Source organism: Melospiza georgiana, chromosome 3 (assembly GCF_028018845.1).
Source record: "Melospiza georgiana isolate bMelGeo1 chromosome 3, bMelGeo1.pri, whole genome shotgun sequence".
Lineage (NCBI taxonomy): Eukaryota > Metazoa > Chordata > Aves > Passeriformes > Passerellidae > Melospiza > Melospiza georgiana.
The window spans coordinates 72,317,442-72,339,799 of record NC_080432.1 but is presented as its reverse complement, the minus strand read 5'-3'; the positions used below and the strand labels follow the sequence as shown (position 1 = coordinate 72,339,799).

Sequence of the window (22,358 nt, the reverse complement as noted above, 5' to 3'; positions counted from 1 at the left end):
AACAGATACAGGAGCCAGAAAGCTCAGTGGGGATTTAGTGTAAATTTAGAAGTGTCTTTGACAGACAAAACATAAAATCATACAAGTAGGTCAGCTGTACTTGTGTTGTTTGCTTCCCGGTGTGATGCTGTTTCTTCCAGGTATCAGAAAAAGGACTGTTGAACTATCAGGTAAAAAAAATAATATGTTTAAATGAACATACATTGTTTTGTTAGGGGCTGATTAAATCTATGTGCTAAGATTGATAATTTGCCCCCTATTTTTATTTTAGTTTGATTGTATAAGTGAGCTAGACCTACACCTGGTGAAAAACTGGAAGTTGTACTTGCAAAGAAATAAAAAGCTTAAGGTTTTTCTCTTTTTCAGCAATAGAAATACTCTATTTCCCAGTATTATTTTTACCATAGATTTTTTCAATTTTATCTAAACCTTTTTTCAAACAGAATTTTTTTATGTTGAAAGTATTTAATCTAAATAAAACCATGGAACACAATTCAGAAGTTGCACTGAAATTCATTTCCAAGACATTAAACATTACATTGGGCAGATGAGTTGAAAAATAGTAAACTAGGTCAGTATTGTTGAGTTGTTTTGACCTAGACTTTAAACAGATAAAAGTAGGAAAAAGAACATTCAAAGTAGGAAATTAGCTCAGAAGGCAACAGTGAACGTTTAAAACCCAAGCAAAATCATCAGCACACCTATTATGTTCTCTAATGCTAGCATGTAAATCCAGTGCCGAAACTTAGAGCTTTCACTTCCAAATTTCCTTTGGTCTGAGTTTACACAAATGGAGATAATAGAATTACCACAGAATACTGGTTCTGAGTTGAGAATTCTGTTACATACTCAGTTTTCCTGAAGTTTCCCACACTTCTAGTGAGAGTGACTCCTGAACAGTACTAATGTTGAGTTTCTATTTTGATAGCAAAATCAGACTGCATCAACAGCTTTCTAATTGCCATTATTTAACTGCAAATATTTCACATGAAATATATCCACGTTCACATGAAATAATATAAAGCTCTGAAGAAATAATATGTACCTTTGAAATTAAGTAGAAATCTTCCTGCCTTTTAGTACTTATCATCTTGTTTCTTTCACGTGAAGAACCTGTGACTAGCATTACGTTTGAAAGCACATTTTAAGCATTATGTTATGTAATTTATGTATTTATGCAATTTTCTCCTCCTGTCAGAAACTATGAAAAAGATATTTCAAGAAAAGGGGATCATGGCAGGAGAAGAAAGGGCTTTTAAACCACATCTGACCTTCATGAAGTTGTCAAAATCAACAGAGCTACGTAAGCAGGTGAGCTCACATTTCACATAGCTCAGCAGCAATCCAGAGAGTTTAATGTGGAGATGGGCAATGTTGTTTATGCTGTAGCATCATATTTGCTACGTTATAACCAGCTGAAGACGAATGCTGGGTTTTTAAAGAAATAATTAAGGTATGTGCTGTATAAACAGTCCTGTCCTGTAATTTACCACTCTTGATATTCTCGGTGCAGTAATATCATGGTCTGTTTTCTGCTGGGAAATTAGGCGAGACCGAAGGATAAAAGTGCTGTTCAAAGTTGCAGAACTCCCATTAGGGGGTCGATTGTATGCAGGCAATTTGTTTGCTGAGTTTTGTTACTGTACAGGAGAAAATGAGCAAATAAACAGTAGAATTTCTGTTTGGATTATGCACAGTAGGCAGTTAGTTCCCTACTGAATACGCTTTGGTGAATTTCAGAGTAATGAGGAAAACCTATATTAATAAATGTATTTAATATAATGTAATATATCTTCTATATTCTTTCTTGCCAGCAGTTATTTCTTGCCTGTTTATTTGGGGTTTTTTGACAAAATACACGAATACATGAAAATAGGATATAACTGTGGTTAAAATATATAGAAGCAATACTAGTGTACCTTTTTTTTATTTCATACTAATTTAACTGTAGTACTGTATTATTTAACACAAGGTATACATCCGTACATTTTTTTACTGACATTGTGTAGTATGTCTTATGTGTTTCTTTAACATTGACTAGGAAAATAATTTTCAGAAAAAATATTTTAAGTAAGAATTAAAGTACATAGAACTAATCTTTTAAGTTGATTTTTCCTTAATAGTGGGTTAAAGTTAATAATTAAACTTTAAAGTTTAATTAGAAATATCTCTAAAAATGCCAAGGGTGCACATTTTAATTAAGTGGTATTTTGAAATAAGTAGAAATAAGATAGTGAGATTTGAGATACATCAAGAAAATTTGAGCATATGTGTACTTGTTCTGAAATAGAAATAACGACTTAGCCACAGGATGCAGGTGGTATATGATAGATATTAAATTTTTAAACTCACAGAAGCTTTTGCTTGAAATGACAGTTGATCTTCTAGAATATCAGCTGTTCAGTGATCTAACTGGTTAAAAGATCTGAGACAATCAGGGTGGGATTTTTGCTATTCTGTATTTTTTCTGTTTTTTGGCTGGCTGGTTGTTTCATTTACATTTATCTACTTTCCATGAAATATTAGCCAGGATACATCCTTTCTGTGTTCTGATATTTACTGCTGCTGACAGAACCAGGTCAATGTCATTCCAAATCATCTTCCTGAGCCCTCTATAATGCTGGATTAATGCATATGATCTACTGCATAGAAAGATACTATGTATTAAAAATATGTACATTTTTCTCTGTCAATTCAGTGTGAGGCATAAGCATAAGTCTTTACTATATTTTTTTCTTTCATTGTGTTCCTGTACTTAGATAGTTTCATGCATTTACAGAAAACAGTAAAAAAAATATGTATCATAAAAGGAATACTTATTTGGCAGTACATTTTAATACGATGTCTAATTGCATTTTCAGATCTTACAACAATATGAAAAGCAAGAAAAGGGAAGTGGATGAAGGTTACATGAGCAAGCTTATAAAAGAGCAAATAGTACTGAAGTGGTTGAGTATAGTTCTCAGCCGTAGCTTTATATAACTGTATTAATTTATTTTTTAAATGTAAGCTTCCTTATTTGCAACAATATTCTGTTAAGTCGCCCTCCTCTCATTGACATCCAGATTCCACCAAAGTTTTATTTTGGGGGGAAAAAAATCTGGTTTTTAAACCTTAATATAACTGTAGTAATTTTGAAATGTATATATTCTGTAGAGATTTTAACTTTTCCAGAGTTAAAAATTGTATTTACAAAGCAGAGTTTGAGAATTCAGAACTAGTAAAGATCTCAAGCAATCAGGTTTTCACTTTGAAGGCATATCATTAAGCTAACAATGGTAAATCTAAAAAACTTGGAAACAGATATTAATAAAGGATGGAAGTGTGAAATAAAGTCGATTAGGAAAGAACTATCTGGTTAACTGTATCCCCTTCAGCTTCTCAAATTAAAGGACTTATTTACCTACTCAGAAATGGGACCAACTTGTTCTTCATGCATAGTCAGATATTTCTCAGATTAGATGTGCCACTGAACACTTCCCTAAAAACAGGAGGTACAGTGTGCTCCTATTTTTTCTTGCATATGTATACATAAAATAATGTGTTCAGTAAAGATCCTTTACATGACAAGAGAAGTGAAAGGGAATCCTCCCTTTGTGGTATTAATCCTCAAATGTTAATAATAGAAAATGGAACAGAAAATGTGAATTTTTCTCCTACATTCCTAGATTTGTATTTTTGCATTTATACCCATGAGGCATAGACACGTAATATGCATGATACAACTGTATCATACAGAACCTTAAAGAAGAGAACAGTTCTCAGTAAAACTAAGGTACTTCTATTTATCAGTCCCCACTGAATCTGACCACCAGCATTCTTTTTAAAACTAACCTCTGGGATCTCTGGCATTTGGACAGAAAAACTGGTTTAAGAAAAGCCACAGAGCCATTAAATCCCTCTGCATTGCCTCTATGTCAGTGGTTTGTATTGTGACAAGTGTCAATTGTTGGCACAAGAGTCTGAGCCACATATTTATTTGGAATCTTTTATGCTGATCCTAAAATGGCTGAAACCATCACTTTGGCACAATATGAAACAATAAACACGTTCCTTTCATAGTCTTCTAAGTCCAGTAGAAATGTGTTGTGATTTTTCTGGAGTATATGTTTTTAATCTGAAGTTCCAGCAACAGGGACAGAAAATTGACAAACTGAGTGACCCAACAGCTGTAAAAGGTTCTCAAAATTCTTCCTATTCATAGACTCACGTGAGGCACCATATTGCAGGGATATGTAAGTACTTGGTTTAAACAAGAAGAAGAAGAAAGGACATAACTACAGTTTTGTTACAAGCTAAATGTCCTGTGAGGTGTCTTGTCATAGTGATAATTTTTTAAAGTCCCAGACTCTCCATGGTAGATAGGGTGCAGTCTATGTATTTACACAAAGCCTTGCTACAGGACTGAGGCTGCAGAAGGCAAGATCTCTTTAGACATGAACTCTTCCAAGTCCACCTGGGGATCGTCAAGGTCTATGGAAAGAAACTTTTCCACAACAGACTTGCATTTTCCCAACCTATCACATTTTGAAGGATGATCAAGACGTTTGATTGGTTTTCCATTGCGAATCAGTTCTGATACTTCCACTCCTCTTTCAATGATTTTGGCTGGCATTCCTGCTAATGCAGCAATATTGGCAGCATGACTAATGGTGGACATGCCCTGTTTGATCTGGTAGAAAAATATCAACTCCTCTCCATCCTGATGGGTCTCCATGGTCAGGTACTCCAGAAGAGGTGTGTCAGGCAGGAGTTCTAGCTGCATTAAACTGTGAAAATTAGTGGAGACAAAGACCTGTGGACACTGTGTTCCTTGTCTGATCCAGTACCTCAGGACAGCAGCCAGAAGGGACAGGCCATCCAATGTATTGGTGCCTTTACCAAACTCATCAATAAGTACCAGGGACCTCTCTGTGGCATTGTTTACAGCCTTGGCAACCTGGTTAAGATCAATCATGAATGTGGAGAGCCCTACAGAAACTGATTCCCTACTGTGGATTCTTGTGTAAATCCCATCAATTACTCCAATCTCTGCCTCTGCTGCAGGGACGTAACTGCCGATGAGAGCCATGTACACTATAAGACCTACCTGCTTTAAGTAAACACTCTTTCCAGAGGAGTTGGGCCCTGTGATGATCTTTATTCGTCTGGTAGCCTCACCACTGTCCACAGGATTGGCCACGAAAGTCTTTGCACACAGTTCCATGAGGGGATGTCTCCCGTCCTTGATGTGGAAGCCGTGGCGGTGAGTGAAGTGGGGCCGGCAATAGCCGTTCTCCCGGGCCGTCGCTGCCAAGGCTAGCAGCACATCCAGGTGTGCAGTATACTCAATCACGCTGTTAAGTACCTCAGACTTCTCCAGGATCCTTGTCTGCAGCTGGTGCATGATGAGTGTTTCCTGGTCTCTGATCTCACAGTGCAAGTCACCCAGCAGGCTGTCTAGCTCCTTGGTCCGGGCACTTCTGTAGTGCAGTTTATCCTCTGACAAGAACATGAAGTCCAAGCCTTCAATTTCGAAGTCAGTCTTATCCACCATATTTGGCAGGCGTGGAATGGAGAGGAGGAACCCAATCAAAGGAATGTAGATGACAGCACAGGAGGGAATTTGATTGTCCAAAGTCTCCAGTTCTTTTCGTGCCACTTCTGTAAGGAAGTCTGACAGTCCCATCAGCTTTCGTTTCTTCTCATCAATCGTGGCATCTACATTGGGTCTAACAGTGAAGCGGTTCTCGGAGAGGCTGCCTTCAAAGTCTACCACTTTGCTGATCAGGTTAGCAATGTAGTGCAGGTCATCAGTGAAGACATGTGAAATAGTCTGAAAAAGTTCAATAGTGTTGGGCAGAGAACGACACGTGTCTCTAAGGCACACTGCATTGTACGCTGTCTTATACAGTGCTTGCCAGTCACTAACTTTTGTGTTGGAAAGAGTCATTCTCTTTAAAATAAGAGGCACATTTTTAATATTCTTGAGGCAGTTTTGAAGAGTGAGGACTGTTTCATGGTTCTGAGCTAGCAGGAAGAAGTTGATAACATCCAGCCGTTTGTTCAGCTCTGTCAGGTTCCGGGTAGGTCGTGTGAGCCACAACCTCAGCAGTTTTTCTCCCCATTTGCATCTGCAACGGTTTAAAATTCCAAATAAGCTAAATCCTTCTTTTAGTCCACTGGATAGCTTGTACACAGAAGGATGGATATCACTTTTAAATATCTGAAGGACACAGTAAGTGTCTTGGTCCATATTCACAGTATCTGACAGCACAAATTTTTTAAAAGCCAAAATAGGAACTGCTATACTGCTGTCTTCGAGTTCAACTCCAACCCTTCTTCTGTCTAGAAACTTAAGAAGCCCCCCTAAGGCTCGTATCATGAGTGGACTCTCAAAAGGGATGATTGAGGACAAATAGAGAATTTTCTCTGTGGCAGTCATATGAGATGGAATAAATGGAAATTGCCTAGACAGGATCCGTTGCTTGCTGACTTCTAGACCAAAATCTATGTTGGGAAACAAGACAATTTCTGGTTTTCCTATGTCTTTATCACCCGCAGTAGCTGTTAGGTTGGTCAGGAATTTAGCAATATTCTGGTCCTGTTTTGCACTGGTCACTATGCATTGAGGGTTAAGTTCCCCAATCACTTTTTGCAGTAGCTTGAGGTCTTCACTATCAGGTATGTCAGGCATGAAGTAGACTGAGCAGTCTTCTGTATCATAGTAAGTAATTGCAAGCTGCCCTGCATACCACAGAACAGACATATGTGTCTCCGAGCTCTCTTGCTCCTCTTGCTCAGGCCCAAGTGCCGGTGGCAAGACACAGCTCGTGGCTGATGTGGCACTCATCTGTTGGCAAGAGGTATTTTTATTCACAACTCATGCAAAAGGTCCTGAGAAGTAACTTTAATTGACAACAGGAAGTCAACAGATAGTCACTCTTCCAACCCTGGAGAATCTAAGATGCTACCAGGAATTAACTACAAATGTTCAAGTGACACGGCCAGTAACTACAGCCACTTCCAAGGAAGGAGTAACAGAGCTAACTACCAGCAATAGTTTTATAGTTTTTCTTTGTATCCTTTATTTTTTTTAAAGTCTATGTAGACCCAAGTACCCATAAATACAGTAACATGCACGGATATGTATATCCATGCACAAAATCACCCTCCCTCAGAAGTTCGTGACACGCACCTGCACTGACCGTGGCTTCTCTCAGCAGTGCAGCCCCACAGCCTGGCCCTCATTTCAGGGTCGCAGCCCCATATTTATGCTGCAGCATCACGGACATACCACTCCTGTCAGCACCTCACTTCCAATCCTCTCTCACTTCTCTGCTCGCTACTCACCCTCCTCACACAGACGGGCAGCTCGTCTCAGGGGCTGCGCCTCCCTGCAGCCCAAAGGCGTTGTGCTGTTTCCTTTCCCTTTGCCTTCCTCTCGGCGCTCCGTCGTGAGGGCCCGTCAGGGGCCCGGACCCGCCTCTGCCGCCGGGCCGCGCCCACAGCGGCCCTGGCCCGGCCTTGTCCCGGCTGGCGGCGGGGGACGCGCTGCAGGGAGTGACCCTCGGGCCGCCGGCTGGCCCCGCTTGGAGGAGCACCCAGTGCTGTGCTGGGCTGTGGGCTCTGGCACACGGAGCCCCGAGCTGCTTGCGTGCCTGCTACCTGCGCTGTCACCCCTGGAGCCTTCCTGCCCCCGGTCCCAAGGCTGACTGTGGCAGTAGCTACTGGGACTGCATGGGGTTCAACTGCTGGTATAGCTGGCTGCACCTTCCCAGAGACACGGGCAGGAAAACCAGACATTGCAGGGCTGCCAAAAGCATTCTCCTGGTGCTCTGGCAGTCCTGCAAGTGCCATGCCTCTCCAGGCCCATGCTACTCAGCCGTGTCCTTTACAGGCATCATCCATTAAGTGCTTCCTCGAGAGGCATATGTCTTCCTCCTCCCCTTCCAGCACCAAATGCTTCGAGTACTCTTGTTTCTCACCCTCCCCCATTACAATATATTATCAGCATCTGTACTATTCCCATGTGGTAACAACTTTTCTCTTGCATCTCTACTGCTTCAGACTCTTTCAGTTAAGAAATGAGCCGTGACCTTCCCATGCGCCTGCATTGCTTCATCCTTTCACATCTCACTGCAAGCTGCACTCCAGGAATTGTTCCAGTTACTAAAAATATCATAGTTTTCCCATGGCTGCTTTTCCAAATACCTTTCAGTAGTGCATCACAAGCACAACTCAATTCCTGAGCATTCAACGTTTGATTCACACCTTAGCAACCTGTCTTAGACAAGCAACCTCCCAATCTCTTGTAAATGTTATTTTTTTATTGGAGCATGAAGTTGTCATTTTTATGTTTATTTCATTTCATTCCAGAAGAACTCAGGGCTTCACATTTTGACAAGTGTTCTCCTCGCTGAGAACACTTTTTATTACTAATTGATGTCTAACTGAATTTCCTAGAACTGTCAGCCAAAAAGCAAGGAATGATGATTTAGTGTCAGAATAACTTTAGCACATAAGGACTAGTCTAGCCATAGAATATAAAATGTTAAGTAATTACTGTGAGGATGGAATAAATGTAGACTTCCACAGAGATTTAGACTCCGAAATTTCCATTTCTTGAAATGAAAAGCATCCACCACTAGATGTCATCATTTCAGGGATTAAGGAAATTAAAAGACATTTGACCTTCTCTAAAGTAGACTTTACTTTTCACATTGATGAGCTGCCGAGAAACCACAGGCAAACCAGGACTTTGCAGCTGCTGGGGATGTAAAGCTGAGGGTCCAGGAGGTTGGCAGGTTGACTGTGCAAATGCAGGGGGAGTGTGTAGGGGGAGAAGTTGGGGAAAAACACAAAAGAGGAGGGGACGCTGCAGGCTGCAAAATGGGCCAGTCTGGTGGGCGCACCTGTGCAGCTGATTGCCAGGGGCAAATGTCTGTATCCTCCCCAAACTGTGCGTGTGGGAGTACAGGTGTTCACTGCCAAACCCCAAGCTGGGCCAGCAGCAAGTGGGAGACCTGTGGGCTCAGTGAGAGGCTGGCAATCTGGGCAAGGGTGCTGGGAGACAGAGGGGCCATGACGATGCTTCAGGAATGCACAGACGTGAACACGGAGAGAAAGTCCTTTGGTCCCTGCCAGGAGTGACCTGCACTTGTGTCTCTTGTGAGCCCCATGTGCAGGTGCTGGTGAAGGCAGTGGCATCCATGTCCTTTGAGCAGGGGTATGTGTCTCTAGAGGTGAAAGCAGCAGGTACATCCATCAAAGACTGAGGCTCCCACATGCTGGACTGCACTCCAGCAGCCAGGCACTAGGGAACACACCAGTAGGGGCTGGAGCTGCTAGAGGCTCCTAATATTCCTTAGCACGGAATAATGATATTTAAATAGCAAACAGCATTATTGGGAGGTAGATTGAAGGAGAAAATACTGTATTCTTACAGAGATCTTATATTTTTATTGACAATGCAATGGATTGAGGACCTCATAACTCTTAAAATAGCTACTGAAATAATGTTTTCTGAAAATAGCCTAATAGAATATTTATTATGTTCTGCTTCATATATGCAAAACTGCATAATGATTCCAATACTATAAATCCCAACAAGTTTTTAGATATACTGAGATAAAAAGGTCTAGTGCTGGAGAAATACAGCCATTTTTTCCTGTGGGCTGATTTTAATGACTCAGAAAACTGCCCTTGATGACCATTTGAGATTCTTCCTTGTAGCAGCATGCCCAGTGATAACAGCAAGAATAATTTCCAGTTACACATTCCATGAACACTGTTGCAAACCATTGGAAGTCAAAGCAGTTGTAGCATTGTGTATGTCTATTTGTTTCCTACAAGACTGAAAAGGAAGTGGTGAAAGGAGGACTAATGACACTTTTATTTTATTGTTATTTTCTGCAGTAGACAGTGCTTCCCTATAACAGAAGATTTGGCATATGATTATTTCTGTATTCCTTTTGCATCCTGAAGTACTTTTCCATACTAACTGTACTTACGGTGAAAATGCAAACTATAGGAATTAAATATGAAAATTCAGTGTCTTAGTAGAATGCCTAACTGAATTTTATGTTGCCTTTTAAAGGTGAAAAAAATTGACTCTAGTCTGTATGAAGATTTCAAAAACCATTATTTTGGAGATGAGATCTTGCACCGCTTTGATCTTTGCTCCATGTTGAAAAAAAAGCAGCCAAATGGTTACTACTACTGTGAGTCCTCCATTGTTTTTGGTAAGTACATCATAATTTTCCTCTGGTCAGTTGTGTCTCTGAGTTATATGTGCAAAAAGCCATTTTTTATGGAGTGTGTGTTAGGAAATTCTTGTAAGATCCCTGGAGTCTGACGGAAGTCTCTCCCTCAGCCTTGGCTCTGCAGGAACTCTGTGCAGTGGTTCTCGCTGACAGCTAAAGTTTATGTTCAATAATCCGTCTCCAGAATCCCATTCCATTTCTCATCCTAAAATGAGTATTTAAGATAAGTGAGATGTATCACTCCCCAGAGCTGCTCGTCTCTCTGTTGACTTTAAAGACAGGCTGTGTGACTAAGTCAGATTAGACACAGTGCTTATAGATGATTAAAGCTAAGTGAAATGTCTCTGGTATGGCAGAGAGGTGACCTTACTTGGACTACATTCATGTACAGAGAGAATTGCAATGGTACCACAGATTTGAAAATAAGTCTTCAGAATACTGTTAGACTTTAAACATTGTACTCACACCTTGCTAGATTATTACAATGCTGGAAGTCAGAGTTGTGTCTTCCTGCTTTGTCTGAACAGAAATACCACTGTTAGAAGTTAGTGCTGGTTTCAGGACTATGTGTAGGGCTTTGGTGACAATTTGGTTTTTCCCTTGTGGAGACTTCCTTGTGCTGCAGCATTGGTGCTGGAAGTCTTGAGGATTGTTCTGAGGACTTTTAATTAAATACTTAAACATGCCAGGTACCTCATGAATTCTGGTTGTTGTTAATGTTTTGTTTGTGCTTAGGGTCACCTTTTTTAGTTTAGCTAAATTGTTGCCAAAAAAATCAAAAGCAGTACAGAGGAAAAAAGTATAGGATGTGACAAAACTATTGCAAAATCCAGATCAGTCAAAATCAAAATGAGATACATTTATACATATTTATTTATCTATAGATTTGTCTTATCATATTTATTACCTTGTGTAATATATGTCACATAGTTATGTTTAACTTTGTGTATGTAACTATATATATAATTTCTTGTGTATGTGTTTGTGCATTTAAATATTATTTATATGCGTCCAAATGATTGAGAAGGAGAAATTACAGCATCATTTAACATGGTATAAAATTTTTTATTTGGGTGAAATTGAGGCTTTGCTATTTACAAATATTTTTCAGCCTATTCTGGAATATGATTAAGGAATTTGGTATATAACTCATTACAAAAAAAGAATCTGCTTACTAGTATGTTTGGTAGATATATTTTTCCCAAACAATTGTTTAAATCTGTCTTCTTGAACTTGTCTTGTTACTGACATCTCAGATTGCTAAAATGAGACAGTCTTTCAGTGGCCTTTTGAATGTGGGTCCCATTAAATGGTTTACAACAGCAGTCAATCAACCAGTATTCAAAGCAAGAATCAGATGCTTGTTTGGCTTTAACTCAATCCCAGTATGGCCATGCGTAAAGAATTTATGTGTCATTTTCACAGTCCAAACAGAACTCTGCCTTGAATTTTTTTTACATGAGCACTACATCTGACTTTCTCTAGCAATAGAGAGAATGGCTGTTCTTAACTAATATTAGATTAATAAAGGGCACTGTTATTATCCCCATTTTTCCCAGTTCTGTATGGATTTAGATGCATCTCGGTGTAATATATGCATTTAATTTCTTGGTTTTGTACATGTTAATATATATTTATTTAAAGCCAACAAGTGAAGGAAAACACTATATTGGAATGGAGTTAAAATTACTTATTTTTTCATTTCAAAGAAGAAGAAATTTTATTTTAATGAATTTAGAAAAATTCCTTTTGCATGTGTTTTGAAATGTGATTTGGATGGGGTTTTAATAATTATAGGTAGCTAGGACATTAACATAAGGGAGGTAATGTAGTTCTATTAATACATCAAAAATAGTGAATTTTGAAAACTACTTAATACAGACAAAACACTGTATCCAGGTCTAGTTTTTCCTACATGTACATGTACTCAAGCACTTATCTTTTCCTTGATGTACATAAAAATTACCAAAACAGAATTTACTTATTACCTAGAGTTTGGTCATGGTTGAGTGTTTTGCATTTAATAAGATGAAAAGACCTGAAAAGAGGTCATAATTAATGTCAGAAATCCATTCACAATGGAGATTTGCTTACTCCCACGTCCTGGCAGTCAAGATGGCCAGGTGTGTCCTGGGGTGCATCAGGCACAGCATGGCCAGCCGGGCAAGGGAGGGGATTGTCCTGCTCTGCTCTGAGCTGGGACAGCCTCACTTCGAGTGCTGGGGGCAGTTCTGGGTGCCACAATGTAAAAAAGACATTAAAGTATTAGGGAGTGTCCAAAGGAGGGCCACAAAGATGGTGAAGGGCCTTGAGGGGCAGCCATGTGAGGAGCAGCTCAGGTCACTTTGTCTATTCAGCCTGGAGAAGAGGAGATTGAGCGGAGACCCCACTGCAGTTACAACTTCCCTGTGAGGGGAAGCAGAGGGGCAGGTACTGATCTCTTCTCTCTGGTGACCAGGGACAGGACTTGGGGAAAAGGCAAAAAGGTGAGGTGAGGGAGGTTTGGTACCAGAAAAAGGTTCATCACCCAGAGGGTGGTTGGGCACTGGCACAGGCTCCCAAGGGAAGTGGTCACAGCCTGACAGAGTTTATGAAGCATTTGGACAATGCTTTCAGGTGCATGGTGTGACACTTGGGCTGTCCTGTGCAGGGCCAGGAGTTGGACTTGATCCTGATGGGTCCCTTCCAGCTCAGCATGTTCTATGGTTCTATGACTAATGTCACAACACATATCAGCTGCACATTTCTATAAAAGTGTGTTTAAAAATAGGGGAACCAAAAGAGATTGATATGAATAAAAGGTAGAAGTACAATACTTGCTGAACTGCATTAGTATACACCACAGGTAATCAGGCTTGGACAGGATGTTACAGAGCAGCATCCACTAACTTCAGCAGAGCCTACATCTGCACCAGAAGCTTTCTCTGTCTGAGGGCTAGCCCCACAGGGTATGTATTCAGGAGTTAAAAATTGATGTGATAGTGATGGTAATGTTGAAGCTTCATCTTCAAAGTAGAGTTCAGTTTGCTGTTTAAGGTAAACAAGACAACAAGGCGACAAAGTATCCTTCTTTGGACCACCCATGTCATGGCAGCTGTTATATGCCACCTTGAATCCCAAAGAAGATGAGTGGCTTTCAATCTGACAAGTGAATGCTGGAATAAGTTGAGCTTTTCAATATATACTCCTTCACCTGAACGATTGGTCAGTTTTTGATATTGTGGTAAAGATGTTCAATAGATCTTCTGATTGTCAGGAGGAGCATTATGCAAATCTTATGTCAAATATACCTTTAGTATTAAGTATCTCAAATATTTTCAGGATCCATTAATGAAGATTTTTGTAGACTTGTTTCAAAGAAAATTGGTTTGTAGTATTATAATGTAAAATGAGATTATACACATTAAACAAAGTTATCACATGCCAACCTGTTTTCTGTGATGTTTCTTCTGAGTGGCTTGTAAGAAGTTTATACATCAGACTTCCCCTGTACTATCTCTGAGGTACAGGAATTTCAAGAAGTCTATTGCTGGGTGGAAACCACCCAGCAGGTTACTGTGAATTTCTGCACAGCCAAAATTCATATTTCTGGAACATTGACCAACCTGGTGGTTAAAGTACTCTTACAGTCCCCCTTAATCCTTGCAATCTAGCAGCAGCAATATGGAAAATAAAATATCAGACTACAAACATCTGGTTTATCTGCATAACATCATAATCATATGGTAAAAGGTAATGCTTCTTTCTGCTCTAGTAGTACCTCAAAGAGATGCCTTTTTAAGTAGCAGAACACTAGTGGGTCGATTTGCTTTTCAGTGGATCTATGTACAAGTTTGGTGTCCAGTCTGACCTTGTCCCAAGGTCATTCTGCAGTCTCTCTGAGATGGGAGACACCTGCAGGAATTCGCTCTTCCAATCTTAAATGGAGTGTCTAAGGCAGGATCTAAAAAGGGTCTGTGACAGCCAAGCTGTGAGCATAAGATGCCCTGCTTGAGCAGTTGTTAATATTTGTTAATTAGCTTCCTTGCTAATTCCATATATGTGTATATAAAAAGATGCAAGTTTTCAACTAAATAGCAAAAAGTTGCATTATATTTGTAATCTTTTAAGTTTCTGAGGGAGATCAATAACATTGGGCATAGAACATGTTACCAAAAAAATTTCTGCCAATTGCTGGTGCTAGGCTATTTAAATCATTTAAGTAACATTTTTGTTCCTTTAATAAACCTGACTAGGCTTTTGAGGTGCAGTTTATACTTCCACATTACATTGTACAATGCTAGCCAGGCAGCTGCTCAACACCCGTGTCCCAAACAAAGATCAAGATACTTCTGATAATATGTTTCATATGAGCCCTCCAGACTGGAAACGAGTTTGTCAGCAATAGGTTTGGGAATACTAACATGGAAGAAAGAATTACGGAAGAAAGAACAGAAGAAAGACTCATCTGTACCTGAAACAGAAAATAGATATAATAATGTCACTCTATGAACTCTGAATAATACTGAGAAGAAACAGAAGACTGAAAATAAAGGAATTGGAAACCAATTGATAGTTGGATAGATTGTCAACATCCCTCAGTCTGCTCTTGATAAAAATGCACTTACAGCGTCAAGTAAAAAATACAGTAGCATTTCACCTTCATGAAAAAGGACAAAGATGTTTCAAATACAGTAAGCAGTATGAAATTTTGGCAGTTTGTCTGAAAGCTTTTCATAGTGGCACTATCTTAAGTGAAAGAAAGATTTCCATTTGTCTGCTGTAGATGCTCTTCTGCTTCTCTGTTTACTGGTAGTTTGACCTCAATGTTGTTGATTTTATTTGTATGGTAATTGAGCATTTTCTACATTGGGAACAGCAATGGTAAGCAGGCAAATGCTGCTTTAATTGTCCAAATTCTACACCCAGCAAGATTACACATATTATGTGTTGATTTCTTTTCACCTTCCTTCTTAATTGCATGACAGTGAATCCCTTTTTGTAAAATAATGATACATTCTTTAGTTGTACCTGTTATTTGTCCTTCTTTCCTCTTTGTAATTTCAAAATACCCTTAGGCTTGTTTCTTTCCCTTCTTAATTTTATTTTCTTGATAGTCTATTTGTAGCCTAGCTTCAACTTTCTCCATCCTATTAGGTTTTGAGTAACTGTTTTTGAGATTCTTGCATATCTGTGGCACTTCTACCGAATTTTAATTAATTATATGGTAGTCATGGTGCTTCTGGATAAAAATGTCTTGGGTGGTTTCCCAGGGGCTGTTTCTTAACATTAGGAATTAGTAATTAAATCACTGTTTGTGTTGAGTTTATCCAGAGCTGCTGCAGTCTTGTGCACGCAGTGTGCTGAACAAGTATTTGCCTAAATAAAAAGCAAAAGGTATTACATGCTAAGCAGTAAAATCTTTCCCTAAAGCTCTGTTTCTCAGCTGAGTCATGTGGTGGAATATTGACTTATAAAAATGGTTCTTTTAAACATGGCAGAGAAAAATTCACATATTGGTTATTAACTTAGAAGCCAGGCTCTTTATGGACACTAACTAGAAAGTAGCAGTCCAGGGGTTTTTTACACACATCAAATATTTTTTTATTTCCTAATGACAACAGAGTGGTGCCCTGTTGATTCCTTTTCACTACTTCTGCATTAGAACTTGATGAATGGGTTCTAGCAATGTATCTCATCTTGTATTGCTACACTGGGCAGTTGCTTCTGTATTTGGTAATTTTCTGCTATTGGTCATTAGTATCGCATTTTTCATAGTGAGATAGTGTTTTTGTATTAACTGTAATAGCAGTTACGGCCTAAAAGCTGTATGGATACTTACTGTGTCTGGATAAGGAGAAAAAGCTAATTAAGAGGGAGGTAAACAATATGCTTTGAAAATTGAAGTTTTCATTTCAGACTAATATTCAGTTGTTCTGAGGCAAATTTTAATATTTGAGCTTTAATGTTGGAAAATGTATAGCAAACTCTTCATGAGACAGTGACAGGGAGCTTCAAAGACAGGAACATGATGTTTAGAATTCAATCATTCATTTGCTAGTACTGAAAATGAGCAAAAAAGCTTCTCATCACTTTCTGTGATAATAAGATTTATTTTTTGGATTTGATTATGAGATTTAGTTTATTGTACAGGATCAATTTTGCTACACTCTTTTTAAAATATCATAATGCAGTTTTGTTCAAAATACTATTTCCCTTTGTTTTTCAACAAAAGAGTATTTGAAGTAGTGATGTGTTTTTATGCCAGAGCTGTTATCAGTAGTTGAAAATAAGTCAAAATAAGTTTTTTCAAAATGGTTTTCAAAAATATGTGCAAACAATGGGATTAAACTGATTAAGTAAATCTAACAGGAGGGCACAAAGTCTTATTTGACGTCAGTAAGATCGTGATTCATAGCTGAAGATTTAGTTGAGTATATGAAAAAGGCAGAATTGATTTTTCACAACAGAACATAGTGTGATATAAAAAAATAATTTAATAACATCCAGCAGGTTTTTAGTGTCTTAAGTATTTATGCTTTAAAGATATTTTCCTCAGCAGACTTTGGTGTTCAAACAACAAATTTATTTCTAAATTTATTTTTTAAAAATACTTCGAAAATGCGTAAAACATTGATTTCAATATTAATTGTAAAAAAGTAAACAGACCACTTAGGTGGTGTGGAGTAAACAAAATATGTAATATTCTTTATTGAACGTATCAGTAAATATATAAAATTCTTTCATTGAATGGATCAGTAGATGATAATTAATTTATATTCTTAAAATTTTGCTAGCTAGAAAGGTGCTTTTGTTGATACAGATTACTTGTATAGTGTTGACATCAAATAAAAGGTATGTTTAATTTACCATAATCAAATTACGCTCTTTCTGCAATTTCTGAGTCTTTTTCAGTAGTTTGAAGGACTTTGAATGAAAGGACAACCAGTTTTCCACTTTTCAAATGACACCATTTTTTAGTTGTTTCTGGTTAGTGTAGAACTCCTATCCAGTGTGCAGCATGTTTCCACAGTCTGTAGGCTCCCTACCTAATCCTTATGAGGTATTCTAAAATAAAATATGGTTGCAGCTCGGTAGAGGTCTGCACCTCAGGGATCATGACAAATGCTGACATAAAAATGCAGGTGTTGGGGAAAAGGGCTTGTTTTGAGTTATACCACAAGTTTAATTTCTCTTTCATGACAGTATTCAGCAATTTATCAAAACAGGTATTTCTATGATAGAAACAATAGTTTTCTTATTCTGACTGTGCATAAAATATTTTTGAGGCCCATAGTATTTGTAAACGCAGATTCTTTTAGTGAAAATAATTTCAAGATAAATTGTGATATATTTTAAAGATGCATTGTTAATGTGGCTTGTAGTGTCATTTTGTTTCCAACAAGACCACAATGTGCTGTTTCTCATGGAAGCAGTAGAATGTAAGACAAAGAATACATCAACCACAAGCTAAAACATGACATCATTGTTTTAACAGTAGCCTTCCAAGTTATTTGGTTTTAATCTGTTCTTAAACACAACAGAGACTGTTGTCACAGTATCTGCTGAACACATAGTATGTGATCTTCTATGTTTCAATGAAGATAAAATATTTAAGGTCTACATTAATATTTGATGACAGCTAATAGACCTGAACCACCCATGGCTTAAGTTTTGTGGTATTACTCCAGTGTTTGATGTACCTTGCTCACTTGTGCTGTGGAAGTGACAGGCAGAACTTGGGATCACATGGAGATGACAATGCTAAATGCAGCTGTTCTTCCTGCTTCTCAAGTGTGGGTGCCACCACTAGGCTGATGCTAAAATCTTGAACTGTGTACTAATTTCTGTACCAGCAGCAGCAGCTCAGGAGGTTTACATGGCCAAAGCTGTGGTACCCAGGTGTAGATTAAACATGCAAACATACTCGTAATTACCAGGCATACTTACAGACATCTGAAGATAGGGTTCCAATATTTTAACTTTCCAAACATGTGTACTGTTTATTTTCTGAGACAGCGTGGGTTCACGCTGCTTGCATTCTGGGCAAATATCCGGGGATATGTGGCTGCCAGAGTGCTGAGCTTGTCAGTTCCAGTTGGCAGCACAGATTTCTATTCACCTGGATTTGGATCAGCTGTTGGTACAGCAAGGATGTCCTTCCTAGACTGCATGGTCTTACTTTAGGTAAACAGTTTACTTTCTGAAGTCCAAAGACATTACAGTTGACCCGTACTTTTAAAAACCTCTGCTGTTACTTCATGTTTTGCAAAGAGCAGGTTTGACTTACAGAATTCTGAGTAGCCATCCATAGCCTAGGGATTACACCAGAAAGTAATTGCTGACTGAAGACTGTTTGAAAAACCTTTTGCCTTTTAAATCATTTATTTAGAGAAGCAGTGAAAATGCCACAAATGAATTTTAATACCTAGGCTGCCATAGCTTTTTTAAAAAATGTTTAAGATGTTTTGAATCAGAAACCTTAGATACTGAACTTTATTGTTTTAATCAAAAGAACAAACAAAAGCCTTTTTTACACATATAAATGCTCCTAATTAAATGCTTTTGGAAAGTGGGTCAAGCTGAACAGGAACAAAGCACTCTCTTATTCCAAAATAAGAGTGTTCACATATGGAATTATTCAGAAACAGCTCTTAGTACTTTAAAATTCCCAGGCAATGCTAATCTGTCTTATCTTTCAAATGCAGGCAAGCTCTATAGTTTTCCTTCCCCATTCCTATCATATTGCAGACTCAAAACATATTGGATGTTAAAATTTTTCATCACTTGATTAGGTTGTTACACCATGTCTGGAAGAAGGGCAGATTTGTTAGTGTATCTTTAATATTAGAAATGTTATTTTCACATGAAAGCAAGTAAAAGTAATCATTATTTTGCATGGGATGTACTCTTTCAGACAATTATGTTGAATTCTTTATCATCTTTATTATTGGTGAATTCAGCTTTCTATGCATTGTAGTTTCCTTTCCTGATGTCTACAGTATGTCAAGTAACATATCATCCACAATCCAGATTATAGTAACACCATTTCCTTTTTCCAGTTTTCTTGCAGTTAACTAGTCAGTCACTCTCTTTTTTTTTTTTTTTTTAATTCCCAGAAATATGCAGAATATCTGGCTTAACTTTATTCATATTTCATTACTTGGGCTGGTTTGGATGTACTTAGTGGTTATCTCTAGTCTTGGGATAGCTTTTCTTAATTTCTGAGAACACAAAACACATGAAGGTATGCTGTGTCTCCAAATGGAGTTTGAAATGTTGTAGTACAACTCTTCCTATATAGGCATAAAACTGTATGCATTTCAAAGCAGACCAAAATCTGTGATTTGAAATACAGATGTGTAAACCCTAATGTCCTAGTTATTTGAGAACTATTGCAAATATTTTCCAGATAAAGAGTCATCTGTATTTTTACTTCTTCTCTGTATCATGGTGCCTTTTAATGGCTTATGTGACCAGCTTGAACAATGTTGTCATGTTAATTCAGGTGCTTATGAGGAACAAGGACTATGGTTTTAAAGATTTAGTCATTTCTTACTGCTCTTTCTGCTTGTTCAGTTTTAAACTCTCCACTTACTTTCACTCCTTTTCTTCACTTCTTTATCTGTTTGGAACTTAAGTAGTACAGGGCCAGTGGTGGTGGGGTTCACCTAATGAGATTCTAAGGAAAAGAAAATTATCTTGGGAGAATATTGGTTTTTGTAAGTAGATTTTAAAGGTGAGAATTATAAAGTAGAATGCAATAGCTGAGTACAAAATTTTTTTGATTGTTTGGATATATTTGAACTATTTAGCATCCTTTTGTTTAGAGGAAGGACCTTGTCTAAATAAGTTGTGCTGCACAAATATGTGGAATTAGTCAGCTGCATATACCTGATAAATTTCTCTTCTGTAGCAGTAGCTATTCTGATTGTTCAATTTTTATTTGAATATTTTTATCTTTATGGTTTATTTAATATAGAGGAAGAATCTGTAAGGGTTTGTGTTTTGTCACATACATACATTTTTTCAATGTAAATTTACATTTGTGCAAATCCAAGTGTAATGGTCTGTCAGTGCAGCTATATTAATAACTTTGTACTAGTAGGGTGAATATAATAAGAAATCTATAGATCTTCAAACTCTCTTTTAAGGGCTGTTTTCCCAAACAAATTTTGGTCTGCAATGCTGGCCCACAATCTCTTGGACTGTGAAATACAAAATGTACTGAATGTATGTCATCTACTAGTTAAAAAGTTTCATTGCATTTCATAGGTGTATTATGTTGAAAAGTCCTTCTGTTTCTTATTAGTGGAGGAGGTTGTTACATATCCTTGTGTATAAATAAAATTTAGAAGTCAAAAAAGATTTTAGATTAATATCTTTTGTAGGAATTTGTCCCCAGAATGAGATGCCTCCATTTCCGGTTGTGTGGAGTCCAGTATGTCAGAGTAGGGTCAAGAAAGGCTGAACTGAATCCTGCATTGAACAAGCCAGGCATCAACACCTCTTTGTCTTACTTTGATTTCTGAGTTAGGCATCTCACCCAACTGGGATCCAAAACCTCTGCTTATGATACATTGGTACTTAAATCAGGATTCACATTTTATTTTAAAGAGGAAATACATTTTACATACATAGTTTGCTTGCAAGAGAAATTGGATATTTGGACTTTTTCTTCTCTCAGCTTGGGGAAATTCAAGCCCCCAAAGACTAGCAAAGCCACAAATGGTAGCTTAGCATGGAAGCTTAATGATGCCCCAGTGTTCTTCAAGGAGCTTCACCAGAGCAGCAGAGAATTCGGACATCACAGAGTCAAACAATGAACCCCACCGCTGCCCCAAATCAGACTCTGTAATCCTGTGATTATTTCCTGGAGTGTCTAGTCTTATGGAGGTCACAAGCACACTGCTGAAATGCTCACTGAACTCTTAATCTTTTGACTGATTTAGAAAAGGGAGTGTCCAGTTTCTGGATCCTAAGCCCAGGCTGTTCAATCTGAGCCAGTTCTGAACATGACTAATTCTGCTACTGGACAGCAGGAGAATATGTGGGGTTTATGCAGTTTCTGGATGCAGATGCATCACTGCTGACTAAATGCTCAGTGTGGTGCTCGTCTTTTTTTGGTTTTCATTAGAAACAAATTATCAATATACAGGATTCATACATACTTGCATACATATTATATTTATGTCCCTGTTTGTTTGTTTGCATACTTGCATATAGTGCACATGCATGCATGTTTACAGTTAGGTGATGTAAAACACTGCTTTTAAGCAGCTCTTGCTGAAATCCTTGCAATCAATTCTGCCACAGCAGTGGGTGATGTTTGTTCGCATGGAGGAGGTTAAAAAAAGCACAGCAGAAAAGCATTGAATACATGTGGGTTTGGACAGCCTTTGTCTATGGGACTTGTATGATACCTTGACATATATCCAAGCTGCTTCCTTCCAGTTGCACAGTAGCTGAAACATGTACTATTATTAGTACATGTTTCATTGAAGTGTTCCTTTTCTTTGGAGACAGTTCAGAGAATCTCATACATGAGTGTCCAACATCTTTTCTGACTGTTGCATGTTGTTGTCTTTTGTATGTGAGCTTATTTTTCAAGCTATGCTAGCTTTTGAATTCTTATGTAAGAGGTTCCTTAGCACTTAAAAAATTAATGTTTAACATCGTAATCAAAATACATAGAAAAATCCTATTTTATCAATTAGCATAAAATAGCAATTTTGAAATCAGAACAGATACTGGTAGTACTACCAGTGATTTCTCCTCTCTCCAAAAATATTTATCATTGCTAAGGATAAAAACGTCTTTTTCCCTTCTCAAGGAGTTATACAGTACACAGAAATTTTATGGAAATAATCAGAATGAGAAAAAACAAAGGAAACTGTTTTACTTCATCGGATTCCTGCTTACACGAGTAAATTTTGTAAAGAAATACTTTTCAATACATTGAGGTAAATAGAAAGATTTTGTTATTTCACTTATTTGATTTTGTATCCTCCCGTTCACAGAGCAAATGCAGAATCACATTCCCTTTTTTATGACCTTTATAAATACCACTGTGTCCTTGGAGTACAGAAATATGCAAGAATGCCTACTCAGTTAATTACATTTTACTCAGTTAAT

General features: G+C 38.0%; 2 protein-coding genes across 4 annotated transcripts in view; one reads left to right on the top strand and one right to left on the bottom strand.

The window, feature by feature from the left end:
- The window catches only part of AKAP7 (A-kinase anchoring protein 7), an 80,080-nt gene that overhangs the window by 20,805 nt on the left and 36,917 nt on the right, over positions 1 to 22,358 (top strand). For all 3 annotated transcript variants that reach the window (XR_009114245.1, XM_058020152.1, XM_058020151.1), the window contains exons 6-7: positions 1,199 to 1,311; positions 10,079 to 10,223. Coding sequence is in view for 2 of the 3 variants with exons in the window: in XM_058020152.1 (XP_057876135.1) it covers positions 1,199 to 1,311; positions 10,079 to 10,223 (258 nt within the window). In the remaining variant the exon portion in view is untranslated. The remainder of the gene's footprint in view (positions 1 to 1,198; positions 1,312 to 10,078; positions 10,224 to 22,358) is intronic.
- Positions 4,397 to 6,832, bottom strand: MSH5 (mutS homolog 5). The gene has a single exon (XM_058020150.1). It carries the CDS (start codon positions 6,830 to 6,832, stop codon positions 4,397 to 4,399), a length of 2,436 nt encoding a protein of 811 aa, XP_057876133.1.